This window comes from Erithacus rubecula (assembly GCF_903797595.1).
Source record: "Erithacus rubecula genome assembly, chromosome: 4".
In the NCBI taxonomy this organism is placed as follows: domain Eukaryota; kingdom Metazoa; phylum Chordata; class Aves; order Passeriformes; family Muscicapidae; genus Erithacus; species Erithacus rubecula.
The window spans coordinates 48,269,515-48,291,068 of record NC_136686.1 but is presented as its reverse complement, the minus strand read 5'-3'; the positions used below and the strand labels follow the sequence as shown (position 1 = coordinate 48,291,068).

Genomic DNA, 21,554 nt, shown 5'->3' with positions numbered 1-21,554 from the left:
TGCAAGAATGGACCAGTTCCATCAGCTTTTATTGATTTAGATTTTCACAGGAGTTTTTGCCAGTGTACTGATTAGTTTTGATATCAGAATTTGCACCTTAATGCCTTACTGCTACCAATTTCTCTGGTCTAACAGTGAGTGATTAAGAGATACCTAAATGGAGATAAATTAGTATGGTGGGGTTTTTGTCTGGTCTGGTTTTTTATTCTTTAAATAGCACAAAAAATTCTTTACTGGATATATCAGGGAATTTATAGTTCACTCATGTTTTGACATAATTTAAACTCATTTCTGCTATAATTGCTTTCGTAGCACTCTGGAGTTCAAGGGGGCAGAAAGGATTTATTGGGCTAAGCATGCTTCTGGCAATGGGTAAATGAGCTAAAGATTAATGATGACTTTTCTGAACTGTGATATGTGAAACTCTTTATAAAACTGGTGTCTTGAGAATTAAGAAAGACATAGATTTTTGCCTAACAGATTACTATCTTCTGTTTGTTATGAAGCTCTTGGTTAACACTTGATCTGGTTACTTTTACCAACTTATTTGATCAGAAAGCTGAGGGCCTCCTTCAGCAGGGTCACTGTTTTTATCTGGATAGCTGGTGGTTTCAATTCAAAGATTCTGTAAGATTGCATGTTACTCATTAAGTAAATCTGCCCCTTGTCTAATCAGGAGTGTATGCATCTTCTGCACGTCCAGGGTCAGATTAAGCTGCTCTGCAATGTGTCTCTTGTTCCAGCAGCTCTTTATGTTATATCTAGGAGTTACATAGTGATCAAAATTATAGCTTGGGTGCTTGTCTGACGGTGTAATCTATAGGGCCTCCTATCTCAAAGTGCCAGCACAGTTCAACTGCAATAGGATCTGTGCTCCAGCACTTTGCACCCTGGAGGGCACTTGCAACAGAGGAGGTAATGCCTACCATTTGTCTTCTAAGTGAAATAATTTCATTATTGTCATTGCATAATATAGTTTTAATGTACTTGGGAGAAGAATGATTTTTCCCCTTTAAACATTAAGGTCAATGTTAATTTCCTATTGGATACTTCTTTTAAGAAACCTTGCATCTTCATTCTGCTGGTGTGCTGTGGTAGTAGCCATTTCATACCAGATCCTAATACAAGCTTCTGATACAGAAAGGGTTTCCAAATTTTGATGTATGAATGGAAATCACTTAATGTATACATAAAAACAGCAGCTTTTTGTCAGAATGCAGCCTCTTTTTTTCTGGCATGCTGCAGCATGTTGTCATATATAAGCATGTGTAAGCTACAGCTTATACCTGAGGTACACTGGTTGCATAGGCCATATGGTTTGTCCAGGACCATAAAATTGGCATTTCTCCCCCAAAACCTGAGGGGTTAATGTGAAGATTATACAGATTTTCCTCCTCTGCAGTGTGGTGGTCCTGCCGGATCTTCTCCAAACAAAGAATTGCCATGCTCCCATCACACAGGTAAAATACACAAATGACATTTGTATATTATGCTTCTTTTGCTTCGTCATTTTTGTTCATGGGGCTATGCCATCCATCTGGACTTCTGGTTTTAAGCTTGGCCTGAGTTGAAACTTATATTTTCTCTCCATTTCTCAATGTTTACAATGACTCTTTGCCAGTAAGGAGCAGAAGTGAGGGTTGACCTGATCTGATTTGGAAATGCTGTCCAGTGTGAAACTTGAGATCCCTTCTGCCCACACAAGGCAACACCTTCTAGCTGGTCCTTCCTGTTAGGTGACCTGCTTGCTTAGAGCTGAGCTCTGTGCTTAAAAGCATTTGGCAAGTGCAATGCACACCTGAGAGTAGCACAAGGCCCACTCACAGCCCTCTGCAGAAGGAAGCTGCTTATTTGTTTAGAAAATAGAGGCTATTGCTTAACTGGTGATATTTCAGTCACATCCATGGCAACAGGCTCTGAGAGACAAATCAGGTCTTCACCAGAACACACAGCAGCTTGAAAACAGAATGGAGATAATTTTACATAGCAACAATATGAAGTTTCCATTAACTTTTGAATTTTACCTCTTAGTTAGATGATGATTTAATCAGTGAAGTAATGGCTGTTCTGCTAACCATTTATGAGCAAATTGGCATTGATTTCTTTCAGTTGTCAAGCATCCCTTGTTTTTGTAATGACTGGGGATCTGCCAGCACAGTGTGGTGCCCCCTTCCCTCCTCTGCCCACACAATCTGTCAGGTGCCTTGCAATGATAACTGTATTTAAGGGGTAGCAACATTTGGAAATTATGGCCTAGTTCAATGGCACTGTAATTTTTCTATCTATTCCCAGACATCAAAGGAATCTGTAGCAAGTTACACCCATGTTTGTGATTGAATATGAAAGAATATGGTTTTCTCCCCCCTCAGTTTTTTTTAACTGGTTCTGGAGAAGCTGAGCAAGCCTTGATAGATCTCCACAAAATTTTAGTTCTTTCTGCTTTTGCTCATGGGTATTTGTGTCTAGTATTCCTAAAAAGGATCTGGGAAGGACAAGTATTCTGATATTCAAGTCATGGGCAAATACTGAAATTCTATCCTCTTATTTCATGATTGTATCCTATTTTGTCTAATGATTGCATCAAGATTGTAAGAACATAAAGTACCAAATAATCTCCTGTTGGTCATGCTTTCAGATGATGTGGCATTTTTTTTAACACAGTTAATTTTGAGAGCTAAAAAAGAATCCAGTTTTAGAGCAGAAACCTAGCAATACTGTTGTAGTCCTATTAAGAACTACTTGCCCATGAGGTAGCTGCATAAAAGCCTTAATTTTGGACTGAAAACAAGGTCCTCGTGAAAACTTCTTCCTCAATTGTATTCTTTCAGTTAAATATGTAGGCTACTTTACAGAATATTTTGGTAGACCAAAGGCTGCTATAGAAGCCACTGGCTCAGCAAACAATAGGAAATGTTCTAGCTAGCTATGCATCTGTCCATCTGTATATCTCTGTGCAGCCTGTTCCACTGCATGGTCACTGCACAGTAAAGAAGTTTTTCCTCATGTTCAGGTAGAATTTCCATGCACCCACCCTGTTGTTGCCCAGACAAACACCACCTCTGCTTTGCCATTGCTGCACCTGGACTCACACAGGGGTGCAGTGAAAGCTGCAGGTGTCATCATCACTTGTGAGGAGTCTAATCACCATTTATTCTGTCCTCAGACCTTGCTTCCATGCAGCACTCACATGAACTTCCCTGAACATCTTCTCTACTATCTCATTAGTTTTGGTGTTAGGAACAATTTTTACAATTCCACATGTACAGAACATTTTATTTTCTTCAATTCTTTCACTGTAGTTTTTCTTGGCTGTAAGAAAATGAAATCCTTTGACACCTAAGACATATTTTTTCCTTTTACAATTTGCTGAGATGAAAAACTATAACTTTTTAATTGTATATGAGCTGAAAATACAGGAGAAGCTCTGTAAACAGGTCCATATTCAAAATAATTTTTGAATGTTCAAAGTGGAAAAGGTCAGACATTTAATCCCTTATTCTTCCTGCAGGAGAAGGTTTTCCTTCTCCTTCACCCTTTAGACAAGTAATCTCTCAAGTCAGGTAAACATTAGAATCTCAAGATAGCAATACTAATTGTTATATTTCATTATCTGAAGAATGAATTAAAGTCATTAGCATTTTTGTTGCTAGATTAGAGACAAATGACAGACCATTTAATTTTTGTGAAGCCTGGATATTTTCAACAAGTCACTGAAGCAGAGTCCTTTGAAAAGTCAGTGTTGAAAACTTTTCCCTTCTCCTGAAGTAATACTCTTTGCCTGGCTGTGACAAAATTCTCACTGTGGTGAAATTAATTGTGAGAATTCTGTCCTGTTAAGCAGGGAAAGGAACCATTTTTAATTAAATTTTTTCTATAGTCTAGCCTGCCAGATTTTTTCTGTAGTTTAGTCTGCCAGCAAGTCCACTGAGAAGCAAAGAAAAGAGAGAGCAGAGAGACAGAAATGACAGGGCATACCAAAAATGAAATAAAGAAAGGAAACACTGGAAAACTTAATTCTTCCCGTGAAAAAGTTGCTTCTGGTACTGCAAAAAAGGCTCGGCTCCATTGTCCAGAGACAGGAAAGCTGAATATATGTAATAATTACAGCTGGATGAATACCATGAATAGTCATTCACATTCTAAATGGGCTTGCTTTGATTGTATTTGGCATCTTTTTTGTTTGGTTTTGGTGGATATTCTAGTAAGCTTGTGGTAAACAGTGGCTAACAGATGACTGATGTACTCCTTGGATATATATGAGCTTTAAAAATATAGTAGTAATAATTCAGAATCTTTAGCAAAAGAGATGCAAACAAACAAGGTACTTCCCCTCCCCACTATTCCCTCCCCTGCAAAAAAAAAAAACAAAAACCAAAAAAAACAACAACAAAAAAAAACTTCTTCTTTCCTTCCTTCGGGGTGTGATAAGATGCACAAAAATATATCTTAGTGAGGATTACTGAGAATTTTTAACAAAGAAATCTTTCCTTTTATGTGCTATCAGTGATCTGTGTAACCCCTAAATAATCCTAGCAAATCCTCTCTAAGTGATCTTACATACTTATAAAGGTTTGAAAGTTTACTACCTTTAGAATTCTACTGATCTTTGCAACAGCAGGGCTTATGAGAAATTTTGAGTATTAAAAGTACTTGTTCTTGTTGCTTTGTTGTAAGTTTGAATTTGGCACACACTTATGTTACAAATGTTTTTCTATAAAATATAGTTCTACTCCAATGTATTGATAGCCTGTTTTCTGTGAGAAACTTTCATCAAATCATGCTACGGCAAACAATGAAAAAAACTTCAAAAAGAAATCTTGTCAAAAATAATATTAATTCAAAGTTAGTTACAATTATGTGAACTAGTAGGAAATTAGGGAATCTTGTATTAAGACTTTTGAAACTCCAAGAAAAGTGAAACGTGTTTTTTGAGTTATACTAAGGTATAACTCACCTCCCTGCCAGAATTTGACACAGCCACTGTTTGTACCACATTAGTCACTAGCTGTAAACCAAGTATGTTCAGCTAGAGATTAGTCAATGTTAAATTGCATTAGGTAAGGAGTTTCCTCAGTAATTATTGTGTTTATAGACCCATTGCTTACAGTCCATTGCTTACAGTACTGATAACAGTAGGTATGGACTTAACAAGAATGTTGTTTTGCAGCTAGTCTATTCTGATTGTGAGTTTTGATTGGGTTTTTTTTTTTTTTTTCTAAGATATGGGCCTTAATTGCAGTGGCCATTTCCACAATACCCCCCGACTTCCTCCACAAGTCTGTGTGTGCCTCTCCTAAAGTTTGATGATGCCATTGAGGCTCAGGGGATGCTATCAGCTCTCCTGCAGTGTGTTTTCAGGGAACAGGGCTGACGTGTCACCTCAGCCTTGGAGAAGGCAGCCAGGGTGCAAAGCTGAGGTGACCAAAATGTGGCAGTGCCTGGGTTTGCTGAATTTGCTGTGTGCCTGTCAAGAGACAAGACAGGTGAAGAAGATATTAACAGAATTAATGGATTTTAATGAGGCTGTGCACATCTCAGTTCCCTTTGCCTCCAAGGCTGAGCAGCAGGCCTGATTAATCTTACCCACAGCCCTGGCCACCAAAAGCCAGCTGGTCCACACAGCTGAGAAATTTTGAGCCAGGCAGATTTAACACCTGATTTGTTGCTACAGATGTATTCATGCTGATCACTTAAATAGAAATTTAATTGGCTCAGCCATGTGGAAAGAAGGCAAGATGGGGGCATTTGTTCTTGAGGGGGGTGTGCTGAGGGCCTGGGCAGGTTCAAGAGCTGTCAGGGAGGGTGAACAAAGGATCAGGGCACAGAGATGGGAACTGCTGCAAAGAGCACAGAACAGCTGGCCAGCCCTGACAGGGACAGAGGGAAAACTGTCCACATCAGAGGGTTGTGCAGAATTTGCTCTGGTCAGGAAGCCACAAAACTAGCTAAACCAATGTCAGATTAAGGACTGTTTTGCAGTTTGAGAGGTCCAAGTAAAAAGGTAATATTTATTTATTTAATTTTCCTGGTATACTAAGTAGTTGATGTTTTTCCTATTTAAAATGTTAGCCTACCCACTTTATATTATAATAAAGCCTATTTGGTTTAGGGTTTGTTTGTTTGTTTATTTTTAGAGCTTTCAAGCCACTCAGTTATGTTTGAGGAGACTTACAAGAAAGCAGTTTACAGAGGACACTTGAACACTGTGAGAAGCTTGCAGTCTCATTGCCCAGCAGAGATCAGGGTATTCCCTGGCCCCACCAATACTGACCTGAGCTTGGCTGAAGACCAAATTGTTATAATACAGATTATCTGTCTCCTTGGTTTCTCTGCAACCAGCAACAGCAGGTTTCCTGTTGTTAGATCACCCTGACACTCTGCAAAGGAATGTGGAGGCATTGAACCTTGTGACAGAGGAATTTGCAGACTGCTTAAGTAGCCAGGAGAGTTTTCAGAATCTGTCAGAAATTCTCATTAACCTCCCATTTTCATTGTTCAGAATACCTGGGGAAAGTGGTGTTTATCTACACAGCCACACAACATATTTATCTTTTAAGAGACATCATGACCACTCTTCATTCTTGGCTGCAGTGGGTTAGCAGCACCTACTATACTAGCACCTACTACATAGCTAGTGCACAAGTGAAATGGGAGCTGTTAACACACACAGCAGAAATCTCTATTTCACACTGCCTTGACCTCAGCAGCCAGGAGAGACTGGTCTGGTTTTGAAAGTCAAGCTGGACCAGGGCTGCAGAGCTGGCCTCTGCTCCCCACTGGCACCTCTGGGCAAGCAGAGCAATGTGCCTGCTTGCCAATGTGGCTGTTAACCAGCCTCTTCTCAGGGGAAAGCAACGAGCCTGGTGATGTTGTCCCACAGGAAAAGCTGATGTTTGGGATCAGCCAGCATTGAGTTGTGCCTGTTTCATTACTGGAGACAGAAAAAGGGAGTTGTATTGTCCTCATCAGGGGTTGAAACAGAGCCCAAACAGTTGGTTCTGTATCAGTTTGGCCCTGAGCACCACAGCTGGGAATGTAAGTTGTTTTCAAGAAGTATCTCCTCTGCATTGATAAATAATGGTTTCTATAGAGATCTTAAGCTGCTGAATCAGGTAGAAAGCAGTTTTTATAGTGAAAGGGAAGTTGACTAGGAGTGTTATAGATGGGTTTTTTTTTTTTTTTTTACATCAAAGTTACTGTGTCACACATCAGTGTAAAGTAAAAGGAAAGGATAATTTTGCTGAAATGCAGACAGTTTGTTTAAAGTGTGTCCAAGAGTTGGCTGAGAAGCTAATTTGAGCTACTTTTGTTCAGTTTTCTCTGTTAAGAATCCAGCCCTTGGGAGTCCAGAGCTGCTGTGCCCTGCTACCCAGCAGTACACAAAAACATCTTTTACCCTGAACTATGTTCTTCTGCCTTCTTAATAAGTAAAGTTATAATCATGAAGGATATGTTTTAGAAAAAAAGAAATGACCCTGTTCTGAAAAAGTCAGAATAAAATACAATTTTTTTTTGTTCTCTTTTTGGTTGTTGTTCCACTATTGTTGAATGAATTTAATTTTCTTTCGAGGGAGAGGGATGGTAGGGAAGGGAACATATACTGGGATTTGATTTGGAAGAACTGTGAAGATAGGAAGTTTGCCAGGATATCTCTTTCCTACCATTTGAACCTGTAAATCTTTTACAGAGCTATATATATGTAAATTGGCTAGTTGTTAATCTTTGCAAAGATTAAGAATAGAAGTAATGACCTGAAGCCAGGTTAAAGGGGACAGTGATTAATGTCCCTATAACCAATTTCAGTAAGGAATTCCAGATTGCCATACTTTACATATTTGTGGTGTTGTGTCTCTCTCCCCTTTGTCCTTCATGTTTTTCTGAGCAAGTGAAGCCTTTTGTATTTTTGAAAAAAAATGCTGTTAGTTTATAAGACATAGAGGAAGCTTAAGTTTTTGTGACCCATTAAGTATTTTGCCACTTTCTTCCTGATTCACACCCACTGTATCTGGTGTTTTGACTTCCCAGATGTAAGCAGATCCTTCAGGCAAATGGGTCAGTAGGGCTGGCAAAGGCTGTGTGTTTCCAGGTCACAGGAGCTGTTAATATGCAAACTTACTTCTGTTTTTAATCAGATCAAATCTAGATTAAAACAAAAAAACTCTACCATGTTAGAAAATTGAGAGAGGAGGAACACTTATTTCTAAGGCATGATGTGTTTCCAAAATTAAATTGTTCAGCTGATACTGGCTTTGGGAGCAGCTGCTGGGAATCTGAGCAAGTTCCTGTGCATTGCTCTCACTGATATGAAATAATCTATGGTCATTTATTCCTCCTTCATATCTACTACACCAGCCCAGTAGCTGGCGTGTTGCAAATGCATCTCCTTAATTTTTGTTGAAGTCACTTGTTGGGGAGGCCTTGCCCACCACTGATGTAAACTTGCATGAGCCCATCAATGCTGGGGGCTCAGCCTCACGTGGAACCAGGGCACTCCAGGGACCTGGGAGGCTCAGAATTACATCTAATAACAAAGTAATAGCATATTTATGCATATTTTATACATCCTCTTAAGTTCAATTAAGAATTCTATTCTTTCCACAAAAATGGCATGGCCATACATTATTAATTTCTTTGAACCTGAAAAAGGTAATTATATCAGAATAAAGGAGAGGGGGATAGTGCAAGTTCCCATGCTGTTAGAGTTTTATACTGAATCAAATACAAATGAAACAAATTAGAAGAGCTCTAACATATTGTTCAGTGCAACTCTGGACCTGATCTCTGAGCTTGGTCTATTTTAAAGGAAAATATTAATGGTTAAGCAATTACTGATTAATCTTTTTGTCTTCTGTATTAATTTAATAAACATATTACAGAAATCAAAGTGGGATTTTTAGTGTGATTTCACATCTGAGTTTTAGTCTTTACTCACTGGAATATGTTTTCCTTTACTGTTGATTAAATGACAGATACAAATATACTCTCGTTAGGAGGCTGATCTTGCATCCCACAAGAAATCATTTTATTGCAAGAAAAAAACCAACACTTGCAACATGGCATATAAGTCTCATGTTGCCTAAATCTTTAAGGGGATTGCTCCCCAACTCAATGAAACCAACTTATCTAAATTAAGAAGGATGCATGCCAATTTGTGCAGATTAATTCTGTGGATATGAGAGACTTTGCACTTTTCATCTCATGACTTTTTCAAAAATAATTTTTCAGGTGATTTTTTTTCTGCCGCTCTATTACTCCCTCAGACAATTTCTGTGATAGTATTTTTAGTTTTGGTTTTGTTTTTTTTTTTTTACATGTGAACATTTATGACAAACAAATACTATTCAGAACAACAAAATATTAATGTGAAGTTTTGGGTCAAGGTGGGAGAAGATCTAATAAAGAATTATAAAAATCTCCAGAAGATAAAATTATGCAGAAACTTGATTTACAAAATATCACCTGCGGAAAAAATGTGAGAACTTACAAAGTGTATTGATAAAATGGAAATATAAATGTATTTTACTGAAAGAAAGCAAACTGTTGAAATCATTAGTAATTAAAAAAAAAAAAGTAAGATTAAATCTAGGAATTATGTGTTTAGAATAATTATGCCACTGAGAAATTTCATATAGTTGCTTCTATCAATTAAAAGTTCCTACATAATTTTCACAAACTACCTTTATTCTGTTTTGTATTTCACCAGAATAAATGTCTCCAAGGAAGTGAATTGGAACTTTGCTCTAAGTCAAGCATAATAGTTAATGGTTTTGCTAATTAACATCTTTTCTCAACAGTAACACAAGTGATGAAACATCTTAGATAAAAGCCAGCATGGTTGATGACATTAGCCTGTCATCATCACACACAGACAACATCAATTATGATGAGTATAATTCTACCACTTCCAATTATCTGTCATCACCTGGAATAATTAAAAATGAAAAAACTAGGAAACAATTGGGGAAAAGATTTAAATATTTTTCTTTCTCATGTTGTGTCTCAACAGACATCATTATGGTAGTACTGACTTGCATTTTGTTTGATAGAATAAACGTTTATTTGATAGAATTCACATAAAAGATTTTGCTGTCATGAAGGAAACCCCCTGCAAACAAGGACACCTTTTATAGTGCTGTTGTCAACAGAATTTCTTCCTGCTGCTTTTGCTCTCTGTAGAAGAGCAAACATAGATTAGTTTGGGTTGGAAAGGACCTTTAAAGAATATCAAGTCCATCTCCTGCTGTGGGCAGGGATATCTTTTGCTAGATTGGGCTTTTCAAAGCTCATCTGAGCTGCCTTGAATGTATAGCCTTCCAAAAATTGAAACCATTATCTGGGAGTTATATCTTACTAATTTTAAAACAAAATTCCTTCTCCAAAATGATTAAAATCAATAGTATAGTATGGTGTTTTATCAGAGGATACCTAGTTTTTTTTGCAGCTCAGATGATTTTCTGACAATTGTGGACTATTTTCAGATATACACTTTGAAATTCATTAGCAAGCTTGTGTTTTGTAAGTTTAAGGAATATTATTAGCCCTTCATGAAATGAAGTCTTACAAATCTGTGTCAACTCTCTTCCTTTCATGAAGAATGTGCACATTTCCAGTGAACTCTCCCAGGCTGTGAGAGTGTCTCTTCTGGTAAGAAGGCTTGCCCATGCAGATCTCTGCAGGTTAAAGATTTTGGTAGCCTTGGGTTCACACAGCACCAACTACACATCATTCAACAAGAATAAACATGGAGCCACATTTGAAGGAGGCAAAAAAACTGTTAAATTATAAATTAGGCCTATAAATGTTTTAAGATTTGTGTTCTGATTTTATATTGGAGAACCTCTGTGCTATCATTGGAAGAGAATGTTTTGCTTCAGAAACCTGGGAGAATGTATAGGGATTTCTGAAGCACTTGAACTGAAGCATTTGAACTGATTCAAAGAAAATGGCTCTAAGTACAGGTCATCTTGAAAAGTCATGACCCCAAGGTCCTTTATGTACAGTGGCTTTCTATTCAAAGTGAAAAGAAACATGTTTACAATGAATAGTGAACTTCTTACTCATTAAAATTTTCAATGTTAAGTGATTGGATTTTGTTTCTTTTCAGTTTGTTTGCTTTTATGCAGTAGCGAGTGTGGAAGTGTATTCAACACATCAGAGTCTTTCCATTCAGAGATAGAGATTGAATGTAGGAATAAAATGTGTTTCTTCTCTCATCACATGATGAAAATTGATTTAATCTGTTTTTTTGCAAACTGCTTCTCCAAAAAGTGTCAATGATCTCTTTCAAAGAGAACTTTATCAGTTGTTCTGTAGTGTAGAAACAGAAATGTCTGGTAATATTACCATATTGTCTGTGATAATCAAAAGGTTTCTAACTGCATTTTGAGATAAAGAGACACTAACTTACAAGGCCATTGACAAGGTGTGGTGGGTTGACTCGGTTCATCAGCTCAGCATCACGTAGATACTCAGCTGCTCTGACTCCAGTGAGAGACAGGAGAGACAATAGGAAGAGCAAAGGTGAGAAAGTTTTTGGGTTAAAAATATTTAATAACTAAAATAAAGAGGAATAATAAAATGGAATAAAAAATTAATACAAAAGTAAACACTGACCACCTCCAGCAAATAGGTCAATCCCCAGCCAGGCTCTGAGCAATGTCTCTCATCCCAAAATACCTCCCCCCCTCAGTTTTTATTGTTAAACCTGGTTTTATATGGCAGAAAATATCCTGTTTAGTCTGTTACCTTTGTTGTGTACTCTCCTAACCTCTTGCACACCCTCAGCCAACTCACTGGGAGGCAGAGTGGGAATATCTTGATGCCATGGAAGGACTTCTCAGCAATTACCAAAACATGGGCCTGCTATCTACATTTTCAGTCACATTTTCAAAACATCACATGGTCCAAACCAGCACCATGACAGACTGCCATGAACAAAATCCATCCATCCCAGCTCAATCTCTAGCCCCTAGTCCTTGCTAAAGTCCATGCTCAAGTTTTACGCTATCCAATACAACCATACCAAGCACAACTCTCTTTCTTGTCGTGTGATACATATATATACAGATATGATTCTCTTAGTCTGTGGATGACCCCTGTAAAGCATTCAGAAAACATCCATGGGGTTGTTTTATGCAAGACTTGGCCTTTATGTGTCGTGGTGTTTGGACACAAGAGATAGTGTTGAATTGTTGGCTCATGTTGAGTCATCGTGGTGCTTCTCTGCCTCTTTGCAAGGCTCATTCTCCTTTGCTTCAGGTGTTTCTTGATGTAGTACTTCCTATAATATGCAAATCAAATTGCATTTTATTTTCCCCAAAAATTAAATGTCCTTGGGACATAGAATAGATATCCCAGTTTTTCCACATCACTCATGAGTTGTGCCTGGGTCTTTGAGCAGATTTCCCTTTAGCCCTGGCTGCAGCACCCTCAGCACTGCTGGTGTGTCTGCAGGTGCCTTCTGCCAGAGACTCCAGTGGAGTCATGCTTCTGGCACTAGGACACAGAACATTTCTCCCACCTGGTCCTGTCTGGAGTGGCCTAAGGGACTGCATGAACTAATGCTGCTAGATCTGTGCAGCAGTTTATAGCTCAGGGCTTCAGTCAGAACAGGTCTGCTGGATCACTCAAGAGAGTGACTGCAAGTCCTGGGATGTGCATTCTACAGAATCTCATAGTACCCAGGAAAGTTTATTTTTCTTTGTCTGCTGAGCAGTGGGAATGTGACTTCTGTCTCATTGTATCTGTTGGGGTGTGATGATGCCCCTCTTTCTATCTCATTCCCCCATGGATCTCTCATACAAGATCCTCTTTTGTTTTATTGAAAAATGAGCTTTTAGAACAACGTGAGTTTTTCTTTCCTCTTTCTCAAGCACTTCTGCTTTGTTGTCCCACACAACTGTGTTTTGGAGCACACGAGGCCTTCAAGGATCAAAGAGAAATAGCAGTCCTCAAACAAACTGCAAGTACAGCTATACCTCTGCATAAAAGGACCATTCCTACAGGCTTTTCTGAGGTCTGAAAAAATGAAACAGAAAATTCAACTACTGAGAAAATACACGAGTTAACTCAAGACATAACAAAAATAAACTAAGCTTTCCAAGAAAGCTAGAGATTAAGGGATCAATACTGACCCAGATCAGCTAACACTGGGTAGCATAACTACAAATACTCTTTCTCCTTAGAAACTCTGCCTCTTTTAAATTTTTTCCAGTGTTGCAAATATGCCTTATTTTTCAAATTGAATTTATAGTATTTTTTCATAATTGTTCAGTAACACCTCAAATCACTTTAAAACCACTTTTGTCTTCACATGCAGAGCTGTATCTTTAAAGCTCTGGTAAACAGGATTGCATATCCTCTCTTGTTCCTTCTTTCTGCCTGTAAGGAAAGTTCTGTCCCAGATTCCATTCTTTCAGAAAGGCTTCAGCTCTCCACCATTAAATTTAGTCCACATTAATTCTTTCCCTGAGCATCTGTCTATCAATCCATTCTCAGGTTACCTGTAGAAGCTTGACTGTTCAGAAGTGTCTCAGCATAAGTTTGGAGTGGAGCTCCTTGTTCTGCTCTGACAATCTCTGATAGCTGACCAGGGACCTGCAGACAGGTTTGAGAATTTCAGTGTTGATTATGCAGGACAATTCTTCTCTTCATTGGCAATATTTTATTTTAATCAGTTTTGGAAGTCTCTTTTCTCCTTTGTTCTGGATTTCTATTTCCACACAGCATTTTGCTATAACAGTGATTGTCTAAGAATGCTGAAAAAAACCCCACATTTTATGGTTTAGTATCAGATAGGAGGTATTATATTTGTTCTGCTGATTACTAGTTTATTGAAGTAAAAATATGGGATAGAAAACTAAGCAGAATAGACCTCTCGAGGATTCCATTTGAAATACATTCAAAGTATGAATCCAAAACAATTGAAACTGCTTTTCAAGAACAACTTTTTAAAAATTTGTACACACAGGCATAATTCCCCCTAGAGCATTTCTTCTATGTTTACCTTTGACTTGCTCTTAGTTCATCTGAAAAGTTTATTGAAGTAAAATAAAATGCATATACTTCACTCTTTAGGTCACTAAGTGAATTGCTCCAAGAAAAGAGAAAACTAAATTGAGTTCATGTGACACATTTAATTTCAATTTATTATTTATGTCTGATCAGTTTTCTAGAAACTTGTAATACTCCAAAGTTTTTCAAATATTTGGCATAACAAAATACATTGAAATATATTCTAAAATAGTTCTCAGGTTACTGTATGAATTATCACCCATGAATTATGTGTGAATTTCATCTGGAACTGTTGACTTGAACACTCATATTAAATCTAAGTATTTACTACACCCACATAGTGTGTTCAATTTTTCATATTAAAACCTCTGTGAAGACTCAAGGAAAGTAAGTGTTGAATACTCCATCCCTGCCTGGAGTCTGTCTTCCTTTTTGCCTACTAAATCAATCTCCTCTCATTTCCATTTAGTTCTGATACTTTAATAGAAACTTTCCGTGACTTCTCCAGCTGAAATATATTTCATATCATGATCTTCTGAATTTATCTGTCTAATGTTTGTTATTCCTTTATAGCACAGGTTTTTTTCAGATCTCACACAATTCTCTTTTCATTTTTGGATATTTGAAAATTTCTTAATTCTGTCTCTGAATTCTTTAAACAAGTTTGTCTTTATATATTTAGAACAGCCCCTTTCAAATGTTACCAGTTCACTTGAACATCTTTAATCCCTTACATTATCTTCCCAGGAAGTCTCAGTCTCATCTCCCTAGGCTGTGTCAAAGCTGTTTTCCCCATTCCCCAGTAGCAAGGCTGTTATTTCATTATACTTTCTCTAGTTGATTTCCCACCTTTGGGTTTTCAGTCAATTGCTTTCTGACAGTTAGATATGAGATACTGCTTTCCCATAGCAAAGTCCTGCCTTCCTGAAACCAGAAGTGTGTACTCAACGCTGACAATCTGATCACTTGCTTTGGCTGCACCTTGGCACATGGGATTCTTATAATCAAAAGGTTATATGGATAGCAAAATTCTACCTTTATTGCCTGTCCTTTGGACAGTTCTGATGGCAGCTCAAACACTGCACCATCTGTCTCCTCTTCCGATTTTCTGCTTCATGTAAGATCCCGAGCACAAAACAATGTGTTCTTCCCCCTTTTGATCTTCACCCACACACAGTGTACAAGCTTCTTTCCTTTCCTTTCCTGTCCTTCATTTGATGCTATTTTGTTGTATTACAAAGACAGTACCAAGTTTTCTTTTTATTGAAAAAGAGGAAAATTCAGGCCAAAGGATTTATTTATTTTTACTTTTGTCTCAAAAAGTCCCCTACTCTTAGACTTCCTCAAAACTTTATATGAAGTACATAAAAAAAGACTCTTCTTTTTTTTCTGGATGAGAAAAAAATATGAGCTCTTCCTTGCCTGGCAAGAGAAAGAAAAAGTCCCTGTTTTTCTCATATGCTTTAGATTCTAGACATAAAAGCAACAGAAGGGCTGAGGCTGAAAGGGACTGCTGCAAGTCGTCTAGTCCAACCTTTTACTCAAAGCAGAACAAAGTTCAGGTCAGGTTGCTCCAGATCTTGTTCTAGGAAGTTTTGAATATTGCTATAGGTGGAGAAGATGAAGAATTTTTAATCCTGTTCAATAAAATTGTCTTGCTTATGATTTCACGTAAATACCCCAACTGGTTTTGAACATATGTTTTATCTATGTTATATGTTTTGACTTCCTATGGAAGTTAACAGTGATTGGAGAGCATCTGAAGTTTTTATTTTTTCAGCTGTCTAAAACCTATTGTAATTACATAAACTTGTTATGAGGAAGGGCAGGGAGAGAAAGTCCTGAGAGGGCTGACATCTAGGCTTGGTTTAAGGCGAGCACCTATCTTATCAACCTACTGTTAATAAACTCACTAAAACAATAAAGACCCAGATTTAATTTTAACTTCCTTTACTGGCTTGCTTTAGCAATGGCTAAAGGTGATAGCTTGGAAAAATATTAATCAGAGTCAGCTATTTAAAGCCAGACTTCTTTTTGGCAGTTTCTTCAGGGAAGTTCATCTAACAGCCAACAACCATGAAGATTCTTAGTTACCTCCTGGCTTACCGAAGGTTTCTGCTCATTGTCCTCACCCCACTGCTTTTACTTCCACTTCCACTTATCATCAAAACCAAAGTAAGTGACCTACTTGGAGAGATAATTATTTTGCACCTGTATGTAAAGACTGAGATTCCCAGACCTTTTCAGATTAACAGAATCAGAGATAGTTTGAGTTGGAAGGGATCTTAAATGAACAATGTTTATATTGCAATTATTTTTTTGTCAACTCAGTGTATTTTCACAGAAATGTAGAGAAGACATAAAATTCTGTACTAGGTGCATGAAACTCTGAATCACATATTTGTTTTCTAACAACATCTGGACTACATTGAAAATATGTTCTCATTACTTTCTGGATTCTTTTAAAAAGAGCTCTATATGATTGACAGTGGAGATGAATTGTCAGGAAAAGAGCTGCAATTATTTTTTATTTAATGAAGGATTTTAGGTTCATCACATTTTGTGTTGTCTGATAGGAAATAACTGAAATTTGACAAATTCCCTCTGGTTCCTAAATAGAGCAAAATCTATGGCAGGACATCATAGTTATATTTTGCATGAAATAAATTCTGGCATTTACTAACTCTTGCAACAATTCCAAGCTGATGAAACAGCTGTCTAACAATGCCATTAGTGACTCTATTTGGTACAGCTCTGATGCCAGCAGAACGAAATGGAATTCTGTGCTGTGTTACCATGTGTGCATTATACATGGCATGTATGAACATGGGTGAAAATTTGGTTCAGAAGTCCTTGTGTCACAGTTAGATGATGGTTACAGAGCAATGTGCTTCATGCTCACATCACAGTTCTAATAGTCCAGTTTCCTTTCTAAGAGGAAAATTATGGGAAACTCTTAATGTGATAGGACTTAAGTGAGATGAACATTTCCCAGGTGAATGGATATTGTAAAGTTGTTTCATACATAACAAAAATTTCTTCCCCAAAATAAATGATAGTCACAGCTGACTGACTTAGGTTTAATATTGTTGTTTTCCAGTCAAAGGTTCCAAGAGCCACATCATTAAGCTGTTTCTTTCCCAGTACAAACCATCTCTGCTGCTGTTGAGTAATTTCATACCCTGACTAGGGACACTAAGAGTTCCAACTATTTTCCTTAAAAGCAGAAATATAAATTAAAAACTACACAAAAGAGATTTCTAATACTCTGGAAGAAACTAGGTTTACTTCACCTCATTTGTCTGGGGCTGCATTTTACAGGCAGCACTGAAAATGATTCTCCTGGGAGAAAAAAAAAAAAAGATTGAAAAAGGGGAAAAATAAAGAAAAAAAGGAAAAAACCTCCTGGTTTTATTGAAACAAAAGATACTTGCTAAAATTACAAGTCTTAAAAACTACAGCTGTGTTTCTTGTCAGTCTTGCACAATAGATTTTTTTGTTAGATGATATCCTTGCCTTACTGCTACGATGACAGAACTTCAGGAGAGAAAATATTTCATCAATTATTGACTGTGAATACTCCTCGAGTCTTAAAGGTTTGCTTACAGAGGCAGAAGTTTTTGATTTATAGGAATTCATAGCCTGAGAATGCTCCAGAATGACCTAGATAATTAATTGTCCTTGAAGGAATAGGCAGCTGACTTTTTTCCCACCTTTCCTGAGTGATAGAATTTAAAGAATTTTACTATCTCTTAGAAAAAACTCTCTACACCTATTTTACTGGCTGTGTTTCATATCTCAGCAGGATTGTCAGTAGCACACAGTAACTACCCTAAATACAGGTCCTTTGACTCATACTTTTTCAGGTGTGGGGAATCTCTCTAGTGAAGAAGCTTTACTTTTTGAATTGTGGGGTTTTTTTCCCCGGGTGATCATCTCATATTCATATTGGTGCTTTTTGTATTTTAGGAAGCAGAATGTGCATACACATTGTTTGTAGTTGCCATTTTTTGGCTCACAGAAGCATTGCCTCTGGCTGTTTCAGCTTTGCTCCCTGCCTTTATGTTCCCATTGTTTGGTATAATGTCATCTAAGCAGGTAACCTTTATTTGTCTCTGCTTTATAGTGTGCATATCAGGAACCAAAACTCCAAAGAATGAAACACATAATGTTGAAATGTGTCAGGCAAATCCATGGATTTGCTGAGTGCCAGTTGCAATAGTTCTGCCTCAAGACTTGCTTATGTGTTTTTTCTTCAGGATTCGTTCACATTTCTTTAATAATTAAATTAATAATTTCTTCTAGATTGTGGCTCAGTGTTTAGATACCAGTTGTTGGGAAAATGCTAGATAGTTATGAAATATTCTTAATATTACAGAGACAAAATGTTACAATAATGACCCCATGTGCAAACTGATGAATCTACACCTTTGTGCCAAAGAGATGCAATTACAGATAATCATAATCTAAGTCTGTGCTTAAAGTTATTATTTTACCTGTTGGCTAGATTAAAAAAATAACAAAAACAACATTTAATTACTGATTTAGTATGCATGTGAGATGTGGCTGATGTTTTTAGGTTGTTCTATCCTAAGCTTTATTTTTTATTTTGTTTTAAATTTAAGCACTTTAGTGCATTTATTCTTGAATCACTTGGTTAAATGAAATTAACAGTTCCAATGAACTTAAAAGTTTATTATAAATATAATATTACTGATTTTTTCATTAAAAGAAATTAACTATTTAATTTAATTTAAAAAATGAGTTTATTTTCCTTTTTAGTTTTGTTTTTTTTTTAATTTTGTTTCAGGTAGCATCTGCTTATTTTAAAGATTTTCATCTGCTGCTGATTGGAGTAATTTGTTTGGCAACATCAATAGAAAAATGGAATCTTCACAAAAGAGTGGCTTTAAAAATGGTGATGCTGGTGGGTGTCAACCCTGCATGGTATGTGCTAAACAATGTCTTGAAGGACAATAATACTTGTGGAAAGCTATGTAATCCAGAAATAATTGCCTACTGCTTTTTCTACAGTAGAAATTCAGCCTTTCTTTTCTACTCAGACAAAGTAGATATTTAAATTTATATGAATGATTTGCAGGTGACACTTTAATATTCTGCTGAAATCATAATTGAAAGTTCACTGCATGCTACTGTTCATAATAAGGATCCTTCTGAACAAAAAGTATGATTAGTTTGTGAATAATATAAGGGTTCCATTTTTTGATGGTCTTTGGAACATTCCCACCCAATGCCTACAGCATAAAATGCTGAATTTTTTTATTTCAATAGTGTTTTCAAAAATATGGACATTCCCAAACATATAAAAAGAGTTCAAGTACAGAGTGAGGGGGGAAAAAGAATCATAAAGCTAAGCAGGCAGTAGGGCAGGAAAAACACATTAACACAATGTCTTTACTTAAAGAGTTTTCCTTTGTCTACATATGAAAAAAAAAGGGAAATCACACTCTCTGCTTACTCACTCTCAACATATATCTTAGGAAGTGAAAAATCTTTCTTTGCTTGCTTTACAAAGTTGCAGAAAAGGTTTAGGCTGACAGAGGCACCAATAAGGCTGCACATAAGATCTGTGGAGCAAGTTTAGCTTCCCAGAATATGCCATGCTCATGACTCTTTGCAAGGAAGCAGAAAGGAATCAAATGGTCAGAAAACCAGAAACCCCAGGTCTAAAAAATGATGCCTCTTAAATGATTTAACTAATGACACTTCATAGGAATTCTGTATTATTTCTATTCCTCAGTAATTTGACTGACCTAATTTTAAATCTCACATGTCTTTTGATTTAGTTCTGCCTCTTTTGATAGCTGGTAGCTTTCTGTTGGGAAAAAATTATCCTTATGTTTTGTTCTACTGCCTCCTGTTATCTTAAGCTGTATTCTTGTGCTATGCAGATTTAGTTATTTCAGGTGTCTTTTGAGCACTCCTAAATTCTCATCTTTTAGCTGAAGTGTTGAAAGGGAGAACACAAGTGGATGCTGTGCTGTGCTAAGCTGAACATTGCTGTGAACAGTCAAACCTGAAGCCAGCATCTGAGCATACCTAAAGCAACTCCACAGAGTTACAACCCTGAGGAAGCATCCTTTAATCTATCACATTTCCTGATGATGACAAAGGGATGGTGATCAGTGAAGGAGAGGATCTGCCCACCTCTCAGCATCTGCTGCTCACGAGCTGTGCCCACGGCAGGCACGGCGCTCTCTGCACCTGCCCAGCTGCTGGCAGCACACCCTGTGTGCACTCTGCAGCCTCACCCAGCTCTGCAGAGATATCCCTACACGACACCTCTGCACCAGAGGGCATAAAGGGGCAGCAGTGACAGCAAAATAGCAAGGGATTCTGGATTCTGCATTACATATTCCTGTGCAGAAATTGATGCGTATCAGAAATATATGGCCAGCGGGACCAGGACAGGGATGGTGTCCAGTACTTGACACTGGTGAGGCTGCACCTCAAATCCTGTGTTCAGTTCTGGGCCCCTCACTACAAGAAAGACATTGAGGTGCTGGTGCAAGTCCAGAGAAGGACAATGAAACTGGTGAAGGGTCTGAAGCTTCATAAGCCTGAGTCTTATGAAGAGCAGCTGAGGGAGCTGGGATTGTTTAGTCTGGAGAAAAAGCATCTCAGGGATGACCTTATCACTGTCTACAACTCCCTGAAAGGAGGCTGTAGCCAAGGGAAGGGCAGCCTCTTCTCCCAGGTGAAAGGTGGGAAGAAGAAATGGCTTCAAGTTGGGCCAGAGGAGGATTAAATTGCATAATAGGAGAAATTTCTTCATTGAATGGTTGGTCAGGCACTGGAACTGGATGCCAAGGAAAGTGATTGAGTCATCAGCCCTGGAGGTATTTGAAGATGTGGCACTTAAGGACATAGTCCAGTGATGGACATGGCAGTGTTATGTTTATGGTGGGACTTGATGATCTTAAGGGTTTTTCACAGCCCAGATTTATCTATGATCCTGGCTTTCTGTCATTTGAGCTATGCAGTAAGGTTGCACAATAGCAGAGAAAAGTAATATGTCTATGCAACCTGCAAGGATTAAAAAGAGTAATAATTTACAGATTGTGTACTACTATGAAAAGAGTGACTTTATAGTTGGATATCATGAAATGATTATCCCAGATTCCATGCATAATATATTTTTGAACAAGACTGCAGGTAAAATAATGCAGAAAATCTGAGGCTGAACAGAGTAGGATATATTTCATTATTTTGCAATCACTTTTAGAGTCCCTCAGTAGACCCTACCCCATGTATCAAATGGTCACCTGACCATCAATCCATCTAATGCTGGAAATCTATGATGAATAATTTTGAAATACATTAGCGAATGTTTAAATTTATTTTTATTTTAAAATCCCCTTGCAAGTTCTACTAAAATGGCATTTTTCTACAGCATGAATATTCATACTCAATGTGTTTATTCTGACCCATATTTTCTGCATAAGAAACACAATTCTTCCTCAGCTTCTGTCTGAGTACCTAATCAGTTTGTGTTGAGTCAGGTCTATGATTTGCTGGTC

General features: G+C 37.5%; 1 protein-coding gene across 1 annotated transcript in view; it reads left to right on the top strand.

Annotated features, from left to right (window-relative positions):
- The window catches only part of SLC13A1 (solute carrier family 13 member 1), a 38,177-nt gene that overhangs the window by 1,370 nt on the left and 15,253 nt on the right, over positions 1-21,554 (top strand). The window contains exons 2-4 of the mRNA XM_079304628.1: positions 16,055-16,188; positions 17,983-18,111; positions 18,824-18,960. Coding sequence (XP_079160754.1) covers positions 16,090-16,188; positions 17,983-18,111; positions 18,824-18,960 — 365 coding nt within the window. The 5' untranslated portion in view covers positions 16,055-16,089. The remainder of the gene's footprint in view (positions 1-16,054; positions 16,189-17,982; positions 18,112-18,823; positions 18,961-21,554) is intronic.